The following is a 20,243-nucleotide window of genomic DNA, read 5'->3' on the forward strand; positions in this document are numbered from 1 at the left end:
AAGGACAGAGTTTCTGGACCAGAGAACCTTCAGTGTTACTGGATTTATAATCTTTCTGTGCACTTTCCAGTGACATTTCAAGTTATATGGCTTATACTCTATCTTAATTATCAAGTCATTACAGAGCATGCACAGTTGTCCTCAGTGCTATTTCAAATTCCCAGCTGTGGTCTGTGGGGTTTTATTCCTTCTAGAAATCCACTAAACAAATGCTGCTGGGAAAACAATAGGCAGGGTGTAAGTTGTCTGACATCCTATTCTTCTGGCAGCTTACTACTAACGAAGACATTTATGACAAAAAGCAAACCTCTCTCCAGTTCCAGAGGTGCCACGTGGGCTGTCTGGGCCCCATGGTCAGAGCTGGGCCCGGCTGAGCTCAAGTGACTCCAGCAGGTCACAGCCCTGGCCAGAGAAGGCTGAGGCAATGCTGTGCTGGTGGGTGATGCAACCAAAGGCTCTGAGAGGGCTGTATTTCTTATTGGAAACATCTGCCTGTCACTTGGCATTTGAATGAGCAGTTGGAAGCTGCTGGTAGGTGCTTGTGTCATGGCAATGACTGTGACAGGCTTTTTCCACCTCTGAGGAGATGGTTGTGACATTTGCTTTGACTGTGGCTTTGAAGCCACTGAGTTCCTGTGCTTGAGAGCAGACAGTGAGGATGAATGCTGTGTAAGGCTGTATTTCAGATCAACCCAGCAATTAACACTGTGCAGGCAGTGCCATCTGACTGGTGCTGCTGCACCTGTGAACAGCAGCATGCCCTGCCCTGCCAGAGGCTGCTGCAGCCTTGGAATTGAGCATGGACTGTTCAATGCTGCCCTACATCCTCTGCTGTTACACATGGGTTGGATCTGTTTGAGCCTCTTCTCCCTACAGCTTTGCATGGTGCTCCAGGGAACACTGAACACTGCTGTTGGCTGCTTTTCCCTCTTTTCCAGGTGGGATTCAGTGGAGAAATGGCCCTCACTGAGTTTAGGAATAAGTTAGGAAGGAAAAACTGTAAGGGACAGGCTGGTTTCAGGAAAGGATTAGCCATCAATACAGCATAAAGGTATTCTCTTTTGTATAGGAAGGATGGGCAATTGCAAGCTGGAACAATCAAGAATGCAAACTTGTCCTCCCTCCCCTGAACTATGCTCTGTTTCCACTGAGAAAAGGAATGAAAACTACAAGACTTACCTTATATCTTGAAATTGAGTGATTTTAAGGTGTCTTCAAAATGCAGAGGACAGCAGGCTTATGAGAGCCCAGTACCACCAGTTTCCATACTTTCTAACCTGTTAAACAGCTGAGAGCTGGGCTGTCAGCAGCAGAACCTCAGTGCCAGCCCAGCATTCTGTGTCTCTTCCAAAAGACAGGGTGTAGAGCAGGGCAGGCTGATGGGAGCAGCACTAGTAAGTGAAGCATCTGCAAGCTTGCCCCCAGTATTTGGGGGGTGTCCTAGGCAGAGGTCACCAGGATGCCCCCTCTGGAGAGACTCCCACAATGGTCAGATCCCAAGCAGGATTACAGATAAGGTACCACGGGCAGAGATGAGCCACTGGCAGGGAGCAGGGCGAGCCTGGTGACAGTGGCCAGGGTCATCAGAGAGCCCTGATCAGCAGAGCAGCCTGCAGTGAGGAGGGACAAGATCAGCTCTGTCACCGACTGCCAGCACAGCTGCAGCAAAGCTCAGGCAAGGAGCAGGCCTGATAGCCTGGACATGAATACAGCTCATGTGCCAGGGGACAGTCACACTTATCAGAGGTTTGGTCCCCTGCACCAGCTTCGGGGGATTTGCGGGGTGTTGATGGCTCTTTCTGGCAAGGCTGGCACATGGGATGAACCTTCCCAGCCTTTGTAGCAAAATTCTGCTTTTACTGCCAAAATTAATCCCAGGTAAGCATGAGAGACAGGGCACACTGCTCAGGGGTCATGGAGGGAGCTGATGTGGCTTGGCTTTGCTTCAACATGAACAAGGGGATGTGTGTGTGGGGAGGGTAAGAGAGAAGAAAAAGTCCCATCTTCCTGCACCCCTGCAAAGGAGTTTCAGGGTGTTCCACACAAACCCCATGATTTGATGTGGGTCTTCCCCTCCCTTCCCCACTAGTTGCCTTTGTTTTCATCGAAGAAACTTGGAGATTTAACACACACACACAAAAAAAAAAAAAAAAAGAAAAGAAAAAAAAAAGAAAAAAAGGGGTAGGATGTGAAGAAAAAACTGATAGGATTAAAGCAGGATTTGGGCACTGGCAGAGAGCTGCCGTGGGTGGTGGGTATTAGCAGTAACAGCTGCCGTGCTTCCCATTAGAGGAGCAGGCGAGGAGGGTCCCTGAAAGGATGGGTCTCCGGCAGGCTGGCAGGGCAGTGGTGGCAGCGAGCCCAGCAGTGAACGTGTCCCAAGGTAAGCGCCGGCGGCACCGGCAGCCGGAGCCCGGGCAGCCCCGGGCAGCAGCGCTGCTCCCCGCGGGGACGGGCACCGCTGGGGCTGGGGTGGGAAACGGCACAGCCGGGGCAACAGCCAAGGGAAAGAGCTGCTCCTCGGGGCTTCTTCCATGAGCTCCTGCGAGAAATCTTATCCAGCAAGGGAGGTTTAGGTGTGCCCAGATAGGAGGCTGGCTCCGTGAAGAGGAGACATCCTGCTGCTGGTCCAGGAGGGCTGGGAGAGTTAACAAAGATTCCTGTGATTTTCACATGCATCTTCTGGCACACAACTGGTTGGAGTGGCAGGATGCTTGACTGTGGAAGGTTAAATGCATCCATCTGCTTGCTGCTTTAGGCTGGGCATGAACTGTTTTGCGTGCAGTGGTGCTTCATTAGTCAGCTGGCAAGATTCAGAAGTGCTTGAGAGGGAGGTGTAAGTTAGACCTCCTCAGCCTCTGTTTCCTCTGATTTATTTATGTTTGCTCATTGACTAAGTGTAATGACATCTAAGGCAGGAAAGGCTGCATGTTGAAAAGAAGATGTTAGAAAGCGCTACATTAAAATCAAAAGTACCTGCTTTGTGATATCCATTACAATAAATGCCACACACTCACCCTTCAGCTTCACTTTGCAAAGCACGTTTTAAAAAAGCAGAATGGCACGATACTCTGTTCAATCTGGAAATGTGTTTTGTGCTGTCACCGCAGGGATGTAGCTCTGTGATGGCAGGCAGGCACAGGCTCTGCTCTGGCCACCAGCCCCATATGTGATGGGGCCTGCAGCAACTCTGCAGGTCTAAGGGGCAGATGCTTCCCCTGTTGACCAGGCTGTACATTTGGGGTGGGAGTAGTGGAGGGTGCTGAGTGTGGCTCAGTACAGAGCCTGCTTCTCCTCCTAAACCCCACAAGACTTTTTAGATAAATCTTTTCTGTCCACTCCCTCTGTGGGCAGCTTCACAAGAAATACATCCTCTTGTGGGGGGCTTTTCCCTCTCCCAGCCTGAACAGTTTACTTCAGAATGTAAATGCTATAGATTCCCAAAGTGGCTCCAGGTGCCACAGAGATCACTTATTCCCTTATGTTTAAAGACAGGGGGGGAGGTGGTTCTGGAGATCAGATAAATCAATGGCACCATTTGGGAAGTCACTGCTTTGAAGTGAACTCCACATTGTTTCCTGCTGTAGGATGGAGGATGGTGGGAGAGCCCACACTGCCATTGTTGGCTGGGCCTGCACGACCCTGTGCTTGGTCTCCTACGCGGCCGCCTTCTCGCAGGGCGCCAGCCTTTCCGCTTGCACCGACATGATGCCCAGGCACCTAAGGGTGCAGCTGCACAGCTCCAACAACAACTACGTCACAGTCCACACCAACATGTCCTTCTACTTCCCAGGAGACAAGGTGCCAGGTAAGGAACAGCTTCTCATTCCTGCATCTGAAAAAAACACGGCAACTTATCTCAAGTGATGGAATTAAATCTCTGTGAGGTCTGGGAAGATGGCTAACCGCTCTGAGTGAGCTACAACACCCCTCTTGTCATGAGGACATATTTACAGAGGAGTTCTGTTTGCAGCATGGGTGCTTTGGGTGGGATTCCTTTATCTCAGCTGTGTCTCAACCATACCAAACCTTGTTACATGCAATGGCACACGAGAGGCACCCCAAGTGGGTAAGGTCACCTTCCCAGCCCCTCTGCACCACTCACCAGGTGACTCACCTGACTCTTGGGCATGGTTGGCAGCATTCCCCATCCCTGGCATTGCTGCTCCTCAGGCAGATGCAGACAGAGCTGAGAGGCACCATTCCCCAGCTTGGCCACTTGCCTATTCAACCCTGTGCAAAACAAAACCCTTCTGAGAGCAGAACATGAGCTTTCACACACATAGAGTGGTGTCCAAACCTCCTTCCTTAAAAATGGTTCAGCTGCATGTTGCCTGATCCAATGTGGTTAACATCATCAAGGAAGGATGGGGCGTAGGGAGGGTGGGGAAAGTCTCAGGCAAATCCTGTGCGCAATTACACACTGCAAAACCAAAGGTAAAAGTCTGGCCTTCTGTATCCAGCATGTCCAAGACAGACTGTGAGAACAAAGACAGTAAGGTGTTTTCAGTAGAGTTGCCCCAAGTTTTTTCTGGAAACTCCATTGCAGGCAATTTACTCCATAACAGCAAGACAAATCCCTTTGTGTCCTGTGTTTTGTTTTCTAAAAGTGACAGTAAGAAGCACCCGGGATTACATGGGCTTTATGCTGCAAGCTCGCAAAGTGTCCAACAACGAAACTGCTGGCACGTTCATCTTCCTGCCTCCTGGTTCCAAGCTGCTGACTTGTTTTGAAGATGGTGACACTGTCACACACTCGGACAAGTCGCTGAAGAGAAACCTGTCCTTCGTATGGAAAGCACCAGATCAACCCATGGGAGACATCAAGTTTTTGTAAGGATGTGCTGGTTCCTAATCAGAATTTGTGTCTTCTCAGTTACAGGCTGTCCAGCACAGTGCTTTTATGTATCTTGAACCCAATATAGCTAAATACTTACCAAATGCTGCAACAGCATCCCAGCTAGTACATAAATCACCATTAATATCTGCTGAGTAGTGCTGCTTTTTATTTACATAGCCACTGTTTTCTCAGAATAGATACACGGAAAGATGACAGCTTAAGCATTTTAGGAAAAAGAAATATTAAGGCATAAAGAGAGAACTGTGACCATGTTGCCTGTCTTTGTAAATAATACAGCCCACAGGACATCCCTGCCTACAGTATAATCTTGTATGTCACTTCTTAAGGAAAAAACAAAAGTAGCTTAAAAAAAATTAAATGCATACAGAATTATTCACAATAGAAAGAGAGTGAGCACTGTGTCAAAACTTGACATCTCTCTTTTTGCACCAAAGTCCCAAACTGTCCAAGTAGCTTGGTTCTGATTTGGAATGAAATTAAATATCTCCTAAACTGCCTTAGAGGAAGCACAGTGGCTTTTCATTTCAAAAGAGATGAAATTGTTATATTTCAACTTTACAAAATCACTTAGAAACTGCTTGGCCAGATCCTTGGATGCTTCCCAAATCCTAAACATCCTGTTGAGTGTTGTGGCTTGAGCATCTCATTGTGATTCAAGAAAAATTCATTGAAACAGAAATATTGCTACTTGGAATTTCCAATTTTTGGCCATTGCTTTAGATCAAACAATCAATAAAGTTTAAAGAAATACTATTAAACTCACAAAAACCCCCAAATAAACCCAAACAAATCCCAACAAGACCTAGTCCTAGTCACCCACTCTGATACTTCCTTCACACTCTGGCTTTTGACCCTCTGAGCTGATATCTGATAGACTCTCCCTTTTTACCCTGTCACAGCATCTGGAAAATGCCTTGTTAGGCTTAAAAATACCTTGTAAGTGTCATCTGGCACAGAAAAACCCAGGTTGGTTTCCCCTTAGATAATTCTCAGAAGCAGCTGAGCAATCTGAGCTGAAATTCTCCCAAATTCATGTCTAGCTTAAATAAGGCTCTCGGGGTGAAGTTAAAGGTTGGCCAAAACAATTTTGGCACCTGAAAAAAAGCAGAGGATTAGGCAGGCTCAAATATCAGGCTGAGAAGAGAGACTTTTTCTTCACCTTACCTATTCTGCTGTTTGTACAAGTTACATTGGCTTGTTTTAATTAATAAATACCACTGTTGTTTCCCTGCCTACAGAAGATTATAAACAGAGCTAGTCCAAGTTCTACAAATGTACTTCAATCAACATGATGAATGTAATAGAGCTTTTTTAAATATTTTTTTTTAAGTTCCCACACATTTTTTGGCTGAGCTTAATTATTAATTGAGTGGTGATTCCTCACCCTGAATCTTTCTTATGGGACCTGCTACGTTTTATTTTTAATAGAAAATGTACGACAGGGTAATCCTTTAAAATACTTGTGCATTGGTTCTGTCTTCAGATTAAAGCAGTCTTTGTGATTAGCTAAACAGTCAGATGTTTTATTAATGCCATAAAGCCAGTAAATTCTTGCCTGATTATGTTTTAACAGCATCTCCATAGTCCAGTCATACTTTGTTTACTGGGCAAAGATTGAATCTGCTGTTGTGGCCCAGGGAGGGCAAAACAAGACTCTTGATGACAAGAAGCCTGATGCCGTAGCCCCTGCGCCCCTACAGGGACCAGCTGAGCCTCACCCAACAGGTATGGTGAGCAAGCCTTGTTTTGTTCCAGCACCCCCTGCAGAGTAGTTTTACAGCTTATTCTGGGCAAGTGTCTAACACAAGTGACCCAGACAAGCTGGGGGGACCCATTTAACTCCTGTGTCTGTCTAGGAGATCATTGATGGCCATGGTGAGCTCCTTGAAGTGAAGGTGTGGGTCAGTGTTTGAGGTGTGGGTCAGTATTTGAGGAGTTCCAAGGAGGGCACCAGAAAGTCAAATGAGGTTGCCAGATCTTCTGATTTCAATGCAAATCTTAGCATATTTACCTAAAACTTTAGGTCTTAAAGAGAAGGAAGTGCAATTAACAATGTTGCCTGAACAGAGGAACATTTTTTTCTATATATGTGATTGTTGCCCTCCAGGTATATATTTAGTTGTATTTATGCAGCCTTTGGTCAGTAAGATGCTCCAAGAATTTACTTATACAAATCAGACATATTTCTCAGCATTTTTGGTATGACACCAATGCTGAGTTTTAATTATTTTACTTGGCCATTACATAGGCAGCGAGCTTTGCTGCTTTAATTTCCACGTGGGTTCTCTCTTAAAAGTAAGTGGCATGAAAATAAAAGAGTCACTGTTACAAACCTTCCTGGCAAACCTTGGCACCGAGTGGGATTTGAAATAAACAAACCGAAGACAATAGACTTCTGCTCCTCTCTCCCTGATTTTTGTTTTGTCTCCCTGCTGGACAAGGTCCCATCTCTCCTGCAGCTGCCGCTGGCTCCCTGCTGCCTGCCAGCCCCACTGGCATCATGGCAACACCAGCACTGGAGCCAGGTTTTGGTGTGGGGTCAGACACTCATCCCGTTGCTGAGCCGAAGCAGCCAGCCCGGTCATCACGGGTTGTGTCCAGCAGGAGCATCCAGTCCAGAGACTGGGGGCTGGAGCTGTCACTTCCCACCCAAGACATTGGAATGGTGGATGCCTTGCAAGGTTCCCTCTCCCAGGACAATGCCTCCAGCTCCAGCACCTTCAATGGGTAAATCTAGGTGGTGGGAAAAGCTGTTTCTCCCATCCCTGTGGGGAAGGAAAATACTACTAGTTTCCCTGCAGATGAGCAAGGAAGATGTAGGAAGGTGTCTGTGTGTGTAGGGGGGAGGTGAGAGGGTGTTTGTTTGCTGAGATTTTGAGAAATAATCCTTTGGATATTGCACATGACAAACAGTGACAGGGAGAAAATCCAAAACTCCTAAGAACCCAACACTGTGTTGCTCAGCACAGTGGGAGATTGGCTAGGTGGTGGAAAAATGTGATAAAACCTATCGACTGTTACAACATTTTTCTGAAAGTGCATACAAATATTCAGTGGAACAGTGAACTCGACAGACCTATTTCTCCATCTGCAGGGAGAAGGAAAAAAAAGGATGCAAAGCAATTATGAAATTTGGGCTTGAGGATGTCTGCTCAGATCTTAGAAGGCTTGGGCTGCATGCGCTTTCATGCAGCATTTCATACTGTGGGTGAAATGATGGGGAATCAGTGACCAGGCATAATTCAAAATACAGCTTATATGATCTGCATTGCATGCATCTCAAAACTGCTCTAAGGAGCAGCACTTCTCAGTGGTGTGAGCCACGGGTGTCACTTGCTAGCCTTGCCTTTCCTCTGTCCCTATTTCAGAGCAGGAAGCATTGCCAGTGCTGCCACCCCACACCTGTGTTTGATGTGTACAGGCAACAGGAAGGTAAGCACCGGGGTGGGGAGGACACCCTTGCAGCCCATGTAGGTGTCATAAGTGGCTAAAGCTACATAGAGACTTGTAAAATTTTTTTAATTTTTGGTTTTGTTTTTTTTTTTCTTGGTGTGGTTTTTTTTTTTTGAGCCCACTGCCTGGGTTTTAAAGAGGCCCATTGTAAAAACAATTGCTCAATTGCTTTCCCTTATGTGACTACAGGCTGCTAGAAATGTGTGTGCTTCGAGATACAGGATACACAGTTAACAGGGTAAGTCCACTATGCAGGTGATGAAGAGAAGAAAAATACAAGGAGAAGAAAGAACTAGACCTGGTTTCCAGGATGCCAAAGGAGGAAGAGAAATAATCTCACAGAAAATGAAAGAGAAAGGGGACATACAGCACAGAATGAGCCAGAAATATTTAGGAAGTAGCAGAAGACAGAGAACAAGGAGAGATGTGTACCATAAGCATCTGGTGCACCCATGGAGAGAAGTGGAGAACTGGCAGTAGATGGAAACCAAAGGGAAGAACGAGTTATTGCACAAGATCAGATGAGCCTAATGAAGCAAAAACACTAAGAAATTAGGAAAAATGGAGAGGAGTATGAAAAGAAAGGAGAAATGAGCTGAGATAGGGCAAGAATTTCTTGAGGAAGTTCCATTTTCTATCCCAAATCCTATATCCTTACTGTATGGCATTTGCATTTTGAGGGCAAGTGATCCATACACATGCAATCCTAGCTTTGCCAGCCTGCTACTTTACAGATTGCATTTAATCCACTGAAAGTCTTCTATTTCCTGCTGTATTTTAATAGCACCTTCAGAAACAATCCCTTCCACAAAGGATGCTCTGACCCTCCACTACTTTCCTTCACAGCTTGCCAGGGCTCCTGCCTCAGCTTTGTGCTCTTGTCACACTGTCTTCCCAGGAAGCTTTAGAAATCACTAATGATGGTAGAGGGTGAGAGTTTCTCTGGTGTAATTAATGGATGTGTGAAAAAGCCTGCTGGGCTGGACAGGCTGGAGAGGTGCCAGCTACTGAGGGCCAGATCCAAATCTCAGTGGAGCCAAATTAAAAACTCCAGTACATTTTGCAGGTTTTGGATAGGGGCTCAGGTGCATATTGGGAATGCAAAAATTCATTGGGGATCTCCTAAATTGCATGCTTGTTCCCAAGTATTATCTTGGATGATACCTGCAGCAAAGCCTGAGCTGCAGAACTGGTGTGGAGCAGCTGGCATTTTGTGACAGTTAAAATAAGGTGCATGGAACCAGACGGTCCCCAGAAACAGGCAGGAACCATCATTCCCACTAAAATGGGTGGTTAAGCAACAGAGGGGCAGAAGATTTCAGAGTGGCTGTATAAACTGAAAAAGTAAGACAGGCCTTGGGGAGAGTTTATAGGTTTTATGTGAATGCCCCAAAACTGCTGATGGCAAAGGCCACTCTAAGTCTCCTGTGCCCATCCACTCCATAGCCTCAGAAGGGCAATACTGAATCCCAGTGGGTCCATGTGAGCCTACACATGCAGCTTGGCTGGGAAAATCACAGCTGCCCTTTCAGCATGACCCTGGTGCCACTCAAGGTGGGAATTGTTTATTAAGTGATATTATTTTGTGATAAAGATGCCTGTGAAAAATACCACCACCACAACAGGAACTGCAGGCATTCAGTTAGATGAAGCAGTGACCTTCCTCTCCACCTGTGCCCTTCACCTTTGTCCCTCCAACCCACACTGACTTTGTCCCTGGGACCAACTCGAGTGCCTTGTTCCTCCCATGGCAATTCTGGTACGGAATGAGCAGGGTTGCATCTGCTTCACCTTCTAAAAGCTACTGAGTAAACAGGGAATAAAGAAGAATTAGTCTAAAGGCAGAGGGACACATGGGCAGCAGAAACAGAGTTGAAGTGTTCCATGAGATAGGTAGTGAGAACTTAATCAGCCCCCTTTTCTCTTCCCTTACTGCACATTTTGGCATGTTTTTGCTTTCCAAGGGAAGTACTGACAATGGGACCATCTTGAAAGCCTCCCTACGTGTGACAGCGTCTCCCCCTGCCCTGCACATACACACACACCCGGGTGACATTACTGCAACCACAGTCTGGCTTGGTGATGCCAATGCTACTGGCAATTTGTCCTCGGCTTCAAGGCAAATGGCAGAAAGAGAACTGGCACCGCAGCCAGAGGAGGCAGGCACCAGGGGTGAGGAGGACAAGGATGAGCAGCAGGCAGCTGGGAATTCCCTGACATGGGTGACCAGACCAGCTCCCGAACCTGCTGTTCCCGAGAAAGAGGAAGGCCCTGGTAGAGGAACGCGACTCCTTGCAGCCCAACTTGGCATTGTCCTGGTCTGCACGGCTGTGCTGGGCCTGGTGCTGGCAGCTGCCATGCGCTGTGTCTGCACCCAGCACTGCCACAAGCGGGCCGAGGTGTCCTTCAGCGAGCCAGACCCCGATGTCATCACTATCACGGAAAACGGGGAGGTGATGCACTTCCGAAAGATCCGGGAGAACGGCTTCGTGCTGGTGCAAGCTGAGTACAACCGGGTCAGCCCCTCGGGCAGTGGGAAGACTATGGTGCTTTAGTCCCTCTTTGTGCTGTCATATAGAAAAACAAGCCCAAAGCAGCCAGTTTCAGACAGAGGTGTTAGGCAAAAGTATCTAAACTACAGCTGCTGAGAAAATAGAAGCTGATAGATTACACAGTGTTACACTTACTGCAATTAATATTGTATATCTTCTCATTAGCTGTCACTGTGGCAATGACAAACACTTCCTCTGTTACCTTAACGGTGTAGCCAAAAATAGAAATTCTTCCTCAGCACTATGATATTGGCTCCGGTTTCATCTCAATTAAAAAAAAAGTTTCTAGGAACTACAAACCCAACCGTTCTCATTTAAGAGTTTACAGGTTTGACTCTGTGCACTTGGTATCCCTCAGATTACAAATATTTGCCACAAGATTTCAAGTTTCAATTTGAAAATAAAAAGCAATAACTCGTTAGTGGAGAACATTGATCCCAAGAATGCTGAATTGATCCACGAGTGAGACACAGGATGGCAGACACCAGCTTTTGGGGGAGAAACATGCCTCTTCATCAGGTGCAAATGGAAGGAAATCTTTCCTGTCCATTTGCACCTGATGAAGAAGCTTGTTGAAGCCTGACAGTCAACATTTATTTAGTCTTTTATTTTGAGCCAGCTCAGTGACACTGTGCAGAAACACGGACTGAGAAGTACCCTTCCCAGGTCACTTGTCCTGCAATAGGAAGTTAACAGCATCGTTATTTTCTGAGTTTGTGCAAACTTCTCTCTGTGTGATTTTCTGCAGGAGACCCCAAAAGCAATCCTTTGAAAACAGCATGATCCTGGACACCTCCTAAGATTGAGAGATAAAGACAGCAAGGGTAAAGTTTTATTTTACTGCAGCTTTACAAGAGCCAGAAATAGACATGATAATGATCCTCTTGAGATGTACATTTTAGAGTCTTTCAGAGAGCAGGAATTGACCCTTCTGGTGTCCTTTTCTAGGGTGGATCAGCTCAGAGCTGATCATTCCCAAGCCATGTAGTGGGGAACAAACTTACATTTTGGTGCTGCAGCCTAATTCACAGCCCACAGCAATCCCCCTGAATAAGCAGATAATGACAGGACTCTGATGGTTCACCCAGCCTTCCTGGTGACAACTTCCCCTCTGTCAGGAGGGCCTCGTGGCCATCTCCAACTAGTTGCCCATCTCCATGCTGGATAGTCAGTCAAAGCCCTGCTCTCACATCCTCCCTTACCTCACCACTGACTTCAGAGGAGACAGGTGGGACATGAGTTCTCCTGCTCTGGCTCCAGCATGATGCACAGAGTGCAGCTTTTGCTAATGATGCCTTCCATTAGCATTCAGAAAGAGCTGGTTTCTGATCGTACTGCTGCACTGTGATCAGTGACATTTGTGCTGCACACATGGACAAATTTTTATCAACTTCACTTCTAGGCCCAGTGAGCCTTGGGCAAAATAAATGAGTAAGAAGTAAGTGTACTCACAAACGCAGCTTGCAGAGATGAGCTTGATGCTCTTAACCACTGTACTTTGAAGAGAAGGGCAACGGCACCATAGCCCTTTGTTGCAGAAAAAATAAGGGTAGTGCTGTAATTGAAAAGACAAAGTTTGGTTTACAACTCAGAAGGATGCCAGGTGAATGGTTTTATATTCACTCACTGAGCTTATGCCCTACCTACTAGTAAGTCTCCAGGTTTTTAAGCACACATCTAGACACTTACAATGGCATTCCTCCCCCTTGTCATGTGCCTTAGAAAGAAATCATGTTTCTGTAACCCAGTGTAACTGAACTGTGTAGTGACTAAAACAGACTGCATTCTAGTCATTGTTAATGCAGCCAAAAAAAAATCCTAATTAACTGAGAAAATAGGTCAACAAACTCTTAAATATTTAAAGAACTATCACATATTGTTTTAAAAAGTTTCTTATGATGGCATAGCTGTTTATGAATAAATTACAAATACCTATGGCCTCTTTCACTGTCTCTCTAGGATTAATGTTACCAGACTGCTCTGGCTGTAAGACCAGAACCTTCCTCTCCTCAGCTCTTTCCCCACAACCCATCATTGCTTCTTTCTAGGCTGACTAGAGCAAGGGAAGGTCTCACTGAGATGTTTGATTGGGGGAGTGGCACTTCAACGTTCTGCCTTCTGCTAAATTGATGTGCTCCAGTATTATTAGTAGTAAGACCAGTAATGGTGAGCTCTGAGGGATGCAGCTTCTCTGAATTAGTAATGAGTTTTGCTACTTTGCGGCTCTCTTGGCTGAGACCTAAAGTGCCCGTGTTTTTTTCTTGACTTCCGAATCATGTTCCATTTGTTGTAGTTGCCATGACAGAAGGAATGGAGGTCTTATCTCTTTTTTAAAGCTCTTAAAAACATGAGCACTAGTTAGTTTATTAAAAGGCAAACCATTCAAACATCCCCATTCTTAATTGGCCTGTCTTATATGGGAATTAGTCTGTGCTCATGCTTGTAACAGATTTCAGGGAAAAAAATGTCAGAATTAGGAAAACAGAGGCACAAATCATTCTAATATTTACTGGAGAGACAAGTGAAAGTTGTTGCCTTGTTTCACTGTCTAGGTGCATGACTGGGCTGGTCACAAACGTTCTGCTGGAACTGGGGATCTCAGTTCCTCCAGGGTTGCTCAGTCACCTGTGGCCCACATCAGGCTGTCATCCCTCAGCAATGTGACATGGTTTGGGGTCAGAAGCATTGAAAGCAGCTAATGAACACCTATCCTGAGCCTATCTTCCCACCAGCCAAAGAGGCATCAAACATAGTTTTGGCAGTAAAAACATCTATGGCTCTTGCAATGCTTGAGCTATCCTGACTCAAGAAAAAAAATAATTTAGAAATAACAAAATGTAATGTGGACAGGTTGCACTAAGCAAGACAGTTGATCCAAAGCTTGGACATCACAGACACTTCCTGCATTGGTTGAATTGTCACTAGTAAGCAAAAAAAGCCAGACATGCTTTGATTTGGCCCGCTTCAAAAAGGGTAACAAGACTCACAGGAGAAACCACAGGCCCTGTAGGCCCAGCAATCATGGTCAGCAGGGATGTGCGAGCTCAGGCTCTCCCAGATCAGTGTGGGATGCAGCCCCAGGCATTTCAGAGATCTGGCCGGCTGGCTTGGCCAGCCCTTTTGGCACAGTTTCTGCAACTACTCAGGACCACAAAAAACAAGGCAAAAAAAAGGAAGGCAAAGCAGCAAGCTCAGGAACCCGGAGGTGTTTCATTTATTCACTCAGATTTAAATAAGAATAACAAATGCCTGCAAAAAAGAAAAGGAGATACTCTAACAATTCCTGCAACATTCAGCTCCAAAAAGACAGCTGCTTATTAGCAAAAACAAATGACAAGGTAGGAGCCTGACCTGCACAGCTGGTGAACAGCAGAACAGACCTCTCACTCCTCCTGGTAAGCTGGACACATACACTGCCCCTGCCAGGCCCTTAAGGCTCATTGTGTCTGGACAGCTCTACAGGGCTCCCTTCCTTCCTTTGCCTTCCCTTCTCTCTCCTGTCAGCTCATCCAAGGCTACCAGGAGGGCAGAGAAGGACCTGGGGAGTCACAACTTTCCTTGGACGAGGAGCTGCTCAGAGATCTGTCCCAGCCCCTTCCTGCCACCAAACTGCTTCCCCTTCACAGGTCTTGTCTCAGCAGCCCTCTTTCCTTATTAGTGTGTGTGTGACCCTCTCAATAAAACATTTTGCTGTGTGATGTATGAAGGACCGTGTCTCAAACCACATTTTACTGTATATTTAAGTGCGAGTTTTGCTGATTTACTACTGTTCTAGAGAACATCTCCCTCCCCGAGCAGGGCAGGCCTGTAACGGATACATCAGCTCTGAGTAATGATTATTAGTACATCCCAAGGTTATGTCCCACAATCAAATAATGTGTAGGAGGGAAGAGAGACTCCAGCTTACTCGACTGAGGACAAAGATCACAGATAGTCTCTTTCAATCTTCAGATTGCAATATCCATTACAGATTGCCACCTTCTAATGTCAAAGTATAATTTGTTGTTGAGAAAATGTGTCGCTGTTCCAAAGGTGAGTCAAAGATCAGCCCGGCTGTATATCAGCGCATGTTGATGTACATTAAGAACTGATGGCCAGGTACCAAGGACATGGGGCAGCCGGTGCACAGAGAACGGCAGCAGACGTGACTTGCTGATCCTTCCTGTGCAAACACGCGGCCCGGAGCGGGAAAATATTTAACCCAGTCAAAGTCAGGTGTCACCGGTAATAGCCAATGTCTAAGGCAGCACCAATGCGACGTGTCAGAGGCAGCGGCTGCCTGCAGCGGCTCCGGGCAGGAATGGTGCTGTTCCCGCGCTGGCGGCCGGGTCCGAGCGGCCGCAGGCCCCGGGATCCATCCCCAGCTATTCCCGCCGGGCAGCGCCGCCCGCCCCGCGCTCCCGCCGCCAGGGGGCAGCATCGTCCCGGCGATGGCGGCCCCGCGCTCCGGGAGCGCCCGGGCTGAGGGAGGCCTGGGATCCTCCCCGGCTCTTACCCGTGCCGCCTCAACTTACCTGGCTTATACTCGCTCTTATTGTCAAGCCACTACAGAGACGGTGCTACTTTATACTGTAGTTGGTGGGGATTTTTTTCTTTCTAGAAATCCACTACACAAACGCTGCTGGGAAAACAATAGGCAGGGTGTAAGTTCTCTTATGTCCCCTTCTCCCTGCCAGATCCCTACTGACAAAGACATTTATGACAAAAAGCAATCCTCTCTCCAGTTCCAGAGGTGCCACGTGGGCTGTCTGGGCCCCATGGTCAGAGCTGGGCCCGGCTGAGCTCAAGTGACTCCAGCAGGTCACAGCCCTGGCCAGAGAAGGCTGAGGCAATGCTGTGCTGGTGGGTGATGCAACCAAAGGCTCTGAGAGGGCTGTATTTCTTATTGGAAACATCTGCCTGTCACTTGGCATTTGAATGAGCAGTTGGAAGCTGCTGGTAGGTGCTTGTGTCATGGCAATGACTGTGACAGGCTTTTTCCACCTCTGAGGAGATGGTTGTGACATTTGCTTTGAGTGCAACCCTGAAGTCACCGAGTTCCTCTGGTTGAGAACAATTTCCTCCTAATATCTATTCTAAAGCTACCAACACTGTAAAGCCATTCCTCTTCGTTCTATTACTACTTGCCCTTGTAAAAAAAGTCCCTCTCCAGCTTTATTTTAGCCCCTCTGATTGCAGAGGCCCCCAGAACTTCCTGCTACCAGCTTGCAGGAAAACACCACGTGTGGCATCATGGTCTCATTGGGAGGTTCACTGCCACCCTGCTCTCTGCAGCTGCTTCCCAGCAGCCCCTTCCCAAAAAACACCCACTAGAGTACATGGCTCCTGCAGACAGCACACACAAGTCCAATCTGGTTACAGCTATGTTAGGTGTGCAGAGCAGCACAAGTCAGATGTGCCAGAGACAGCTAAGCAGTGTCATCCTTCCTGTTCAAAGCACGGAAACATGGATGCAGCACAGTCCATGCTGGCCACGTCAGCCACAGCAACACCCTCCGGGAGGCTCCCTGTTCTTGATGTCAACAAGAGCTAGTGCTGTTCTGGGCCCACACTGACAAGGGCAGTTGTGGCACCTGGAACGTGAGGCCAAGGATGCAGCTTGTGTCTGTGGCTCCTTGATCCTTCCTTCTTCCTATCTGCCATGCTTACACATCCCCCTCATCAACTCCTCCCTCTCTCTCTGCCCTTCTCTCCTCCCTGCTATCTTTTCCCCCTGAATCCAAGGTTTGTCCCACCTGTGAACAGACTTGGTGTTGCAGGTGCTGTCAGCTAGCTCACCTCGGCCTTCCATGGCATTACAGATGCAGTTTCCTGGGTCCTTCTGCTCCTACCAGGTTCTTCTCCCCAGAATGACCCCAACTCTTCCTTCAAACACCTCTGAAGTGTGACCAGCTCACGCATCAGTGTCCCTTTGTTATCTGAAATCTTGCTCTTTCTTTATGGCACTGTAACTCCTTTCAGCTTCTCCCTGCCTTTGTGACAGTCAGCAATTTTGCTTGTCATGCTCAGGAGCTTCCCAGGTCTGCTCTGTTAGCTAAGGCTTTTGCCAGGCCCTAGTCACCAGCTTGTGTGCCTCAATGTGTCCTCCCTAAGGTGTCTGCATGTGGCATTGTCTTCTCCTGTCCTCTTCCTAGCCTTGATGTGCCAGTCTTCTCCATCCTGTGGAGCAGACAGTTCCAGCCCTTTGGAGTGACTCCCTTTGTGCCCAAGTGGTCTGGCACAGCCTCATTTTGCAGGTTCTGGGCAAGGAAGTTCTTGCCTTGCTCAGGAGACCAAACTGGACTGAAAGCATGTTAAACCACAAACATAGGCAACTTTATTTCAGCAACTAAGTCAACGTTAGCATTTGCATACATGCAGAGGAACAATGTGGGCAGGACAGAGTGGGCCATTGGTACTGAGGCGGCCTTTGGTTCAGCAGGCATTGCCTCAGCAGGAAATGGTCACCGTCCCATGCAACCTGCACTGGATGCTGTCCATTCTCCTGCTCAGTCTGTAACTACCTGTAGGTTCTTCAGGAGGTCCCGGATCCCAGTGAAGAATTCGACCAACTTCTTGAGTGGAAATGGACAGCTCTTACTCTCTTCCACTGGTGTCGGTAGCGAACTTGGATTCTGCGTGGGAGGTGGTCTTGGCGATGGATTCTGAGTGGGAGGTGGTCTTGGCAATGGATTCTGAGTGGGAGGTGGTCTTGTCCATGGATTCTGAGTGGGAGGTGGTCTTGGCCACGGATTCTGAGTGGGAGGTGGTCTCGGCCACGGATTCTGAGTGGGAGGTGGTCTTGGCGATGGATTCTGAGTGGGAGGTGGTCTTGGCCATGGATTCTGAGTGGGAGGTGGTCTTGGCCACGGATTCTGAGTGGGAGGTGGTCTTGGCCATGGATTCTGAGTGGGAGGTGGTCTCGGCCACGGATTCTGAGTGGGAGGTGGTCTTGACCATGGCTTCTGAGTAGGCCATGGGGTGTTCGTATGATGAGTCCAGGGTTGTGAGGCAGTTGTATAATGACTCCATGCCCAAGAAGACTCTACTTGTGGAAGCAGTTCCATCTGAATCAGAATCCAGTTATAGAAGTGCTGAACAGAAGTATATATCCCAGGCCGTTTTTCTCTGGCACAGCCTCTTCCCCAGCTGGTCACTCCAACAACCCAGAAGAAGTCAGCACTGTTGTCTTTGCACATGAGTGGACCCCCGCTGTCACCCTGCAGAGGAGCAGAAAGGATTAAGGTGGTATTGGGTGGCCCCTGTCAGCACTGGGGCTGCCTCCTTCTCTCTCACAGCCCCTGCCAGAGCTGTATTCCCAGCAGAGCAAGGCTCTGCTTAGGTGCTGGAGCCTCTAGAAGCTTGGCCAGGAGTGGGTTGGGGGTCTATGAAGTCAGGCTCTCAGCTTTGCCCAGTGATCCTGGATGTGCAGAGGACAGATGTTCCAGCATTGGTATCTGGACCTCTAGGCTGCCACGAGCACTACAGCAGGGCTTTCTGGGCAGAGTGCCAGGCCTCTGGGACTAGGCAGGCCCTGGGCTAGGCCCTGTAGACGGGGAATGGGTGGGAAGGCCCAGGAAAGGTGGGGAGCCGGAGCTGAGGGTAACTGGCCAGGAAAAGCAGGGGCTGGGCAGTGTTGGGGTGGTACTGCCTGTGCTGCTGGGGGCTGAGTGATTTGTCACACGCTCCTACCTGGCAGGTGTCGATGCCACCCTCTGGGTAGCCAGCACACAAGTTGTGGGTGTGGACGTCCCCCCCATACCACTCGCTGCTGTTGCAGAGCTGGACACTGATAAGGTGGACCTTGGCCTCCTGCAGGACATCACTTACTGTTTGAGCTGTGAGTACAGAAAGGAATGAGGACCTGGCAGCTCACTGCCACTTTGCCCATCTGGGTGTCATCCCCTTCCCTAGGGCTTGGCTTTGTTTCTACAGAGGTGCTGGAGCTCTGTGTCCCTGCTGTCTTTGTAAGCCTGACTCTGGCTTTGGCCTCTGCTGTCAGGAAGCCCAGCCCATTTTCCCAGTGTATTGAGCTTGCTCTCCATTTTTGGAAACTCACATCTTGCAGTGGTGGCACCCCAGCCAGCAACATAGCAGGTTTCCAGCTGTGCCACACTCAGTGTAGCATTGGGTACGCAGACCAGCTGGACGTAGGGGCTGCACTGGACAGGCTTGTTCAGTTCCAGCAGCGCAATGTCATTGCTCTGGTCGGCAGAATTGTATTCCTTGTGAACCAGCAGCCGCTTAATCGTGCGCACCTCGGCCCCAGGGCCCGGCTCAGTCAGCTGGGTGGCCCCAATCAGCAGGCGAATGGCGCTGATGTTCCTGAAGGCACGTGGAGAGAGGGGTGAGAGGGAGCAGAGCCTGGAGCTGTGGCAGCCCAGCAGTGACTACTCTAGCATGCCTTAGGCTCTGGGAATGTCAGCTGAAGGCTGCTAGGAGTAGTGGCATGTGCCCACCCTTCTCCTGAGTAATTTCTCATCTGGGTTCTGCACTGCCCAGGCACTGGGCACACTGCAAGGAAACGAGATGGAAGAGGCGTATGGCACTGCTGACAGGGAACCTGCTGATGTTGTGGGGATATCCCTGTTGCCTGCTCCTTCTTACCTGGAATCAGCAAAGCAGTGGGCTGCCGTGAGGACCCACTGTACACTGATGAGGGACCCTCCACACAGATGCCCCGTGCCTGCAACCGAGGAATCCTGGATGCTGACAAGCCAGGGCCAGGCCCCTGCCTCGGCGCTTGTGCCACCCACAACGCGTGTCATGCCTCGCTCATCATCAGAAGCCAACGGCCGGAGCCCACAGTTCCCTCTGCAATTAGAAAATCATTTCCATCCTGCTCCATGGCTTGCTGCTGCTCGAGCAGGAGCTCTCCACAAGGTGTGCAGGGACAGCAGGCCAGGGAAGGCCATGGGGTGTGAGCCTGTCCACAAGGAACTGAGGCTTTCCTCTGGGGTTTAGGAAGCTGTGGCCTGGCCATGGAGGCCAAGTGGGCCCTCTCCAGGGAGCCCCTGAAGTGCTGCCCAAGCTCCCTCCCAGAGCCTGGGGCCACTTACTCGCAGGCGTTCCACATGCCCTGCACAGGCCGGCATGTGGCCAGCAGGACGAAGAGGCAGAGCAGCAGCATCGCTGCCCGTGTCTCGTGTCAGCTGCGGGAGTGAGGCCTCAGCGCACCAGCACAGCCGCAGTGCCCACAGCACCTGAAGCGCCCTCAGCCCTGGGCTGATGTCACAGAGCAGCCGGTTCCATGTTCTGGGCCTCTGGCACAGTGAGCAACATGGAACCATAGAATGGTTTGGGGTCGGAATGAACTTTAACAGTCATCCAGCTCCAACCCTGTTAGGGTCAGAAGTACAGACTGTACCCTTATCTGTGATGCCTGGCTCTGACACCCA

General features: G+C 48.7%; 2 protein-coding genes and 1 long non-coding RNA gene across 4 annotated transcripts; 1 reads left to right on the forward strand and 2 right to left on the reverse strand.

Annotated features, from left to right (window-relative positions):
• Positions 1–2,296: 2,296 nt before the first annotated feature.
• REELD1 (reeler domain containing 1) lies at positions 2,297–11,301 on the forward strand. Of its 2 annotated transcripts, XM_086889353.1 has the most exons (7): positions 2,297–2,383; positions 3,588–3,808; positions 4,611–4,833; positions 6,435–6,586; positions 7,303–7,588; positions 8,230–8,293; positions 10,279–11,000. In XM_086889353.1, the coding sequence occupies exons 2-7, from the start codon at positions 3,589–3,591 to the stop codon at positions 10,867–10,869; spliced, it is 1,536 nt and encodes a 511-aa protein (XP_086745479.1). In that variant the 5' UTR covers positions 2,297–2,383; position 3,588; the 3' UTR covers positions 10,870–11,000. The 2 variants fall into 2 exon arrangements, with proteins under 2 accessions (XP_086745479.1, XP_086745480.1); XM_086889354.1 differs by lacking the exon at positions 2,297–2,383 and having other exon boundaries at positions 3,589–3,808; positions 7,321–7,588; positions 10,279–11,301.
• On the reverse strand, positions 2,858–15,569 carry LOC147653149 (uncharacterized). The gene is made up of 3 exons (XR_015286879.1): positions 15,381–15,569; positions 4,118–4,233; positions 2,858–3,835 (listed from the first exon to the last, which is right to left on the reverse strand). It is a non-coding gene; the product is annotated as an uncharacterized LOC147653149 (long non-coding RNA).
• A 1,590-nt stretch (positions 15,570–17,159) lies between these two features.
• Positions 17,160–20,156, reverse strand: LOC111928838 (acrosin-like). Its single transcript, XM_023926289.2, has 5 exons — positions 19,905–20,156; positions 19,453–19,659; positions 18,905–19,170; positions 18,538–18,683; positions 17,160–18,065 (listed from the first exon to the last, which is right to left on the reverse strand). Exons 1-5 carry the CDS (start codon positions 19,973–19,975, stop codon positions 17,355–17,357), a joined length of 1,401 nt encoding a protein of 466 aa, XP_023782057.2. The 5' UTR covers positions 19,976–20,156; the 3' UTR covers positions 17,160–17,354.
• Positions 20,157–20,243: the final 87 nt, after the last annotated feature.

Source organism: Cyanistes caeruleus, chromosome 5, assembly GCF_971803275.1.
Source record: "Cyanistes caeruleus chromosome 5, bCyaCae1.hap1.1, whole genome shotgun sequence".
Taxonomy (NCBI): domain Eukaryota; kingdom Metazoa; phylum Chordata; class Aves; order Passeriformes; family Paridae; genus Cyanistes; species Cyanistes caeruleus.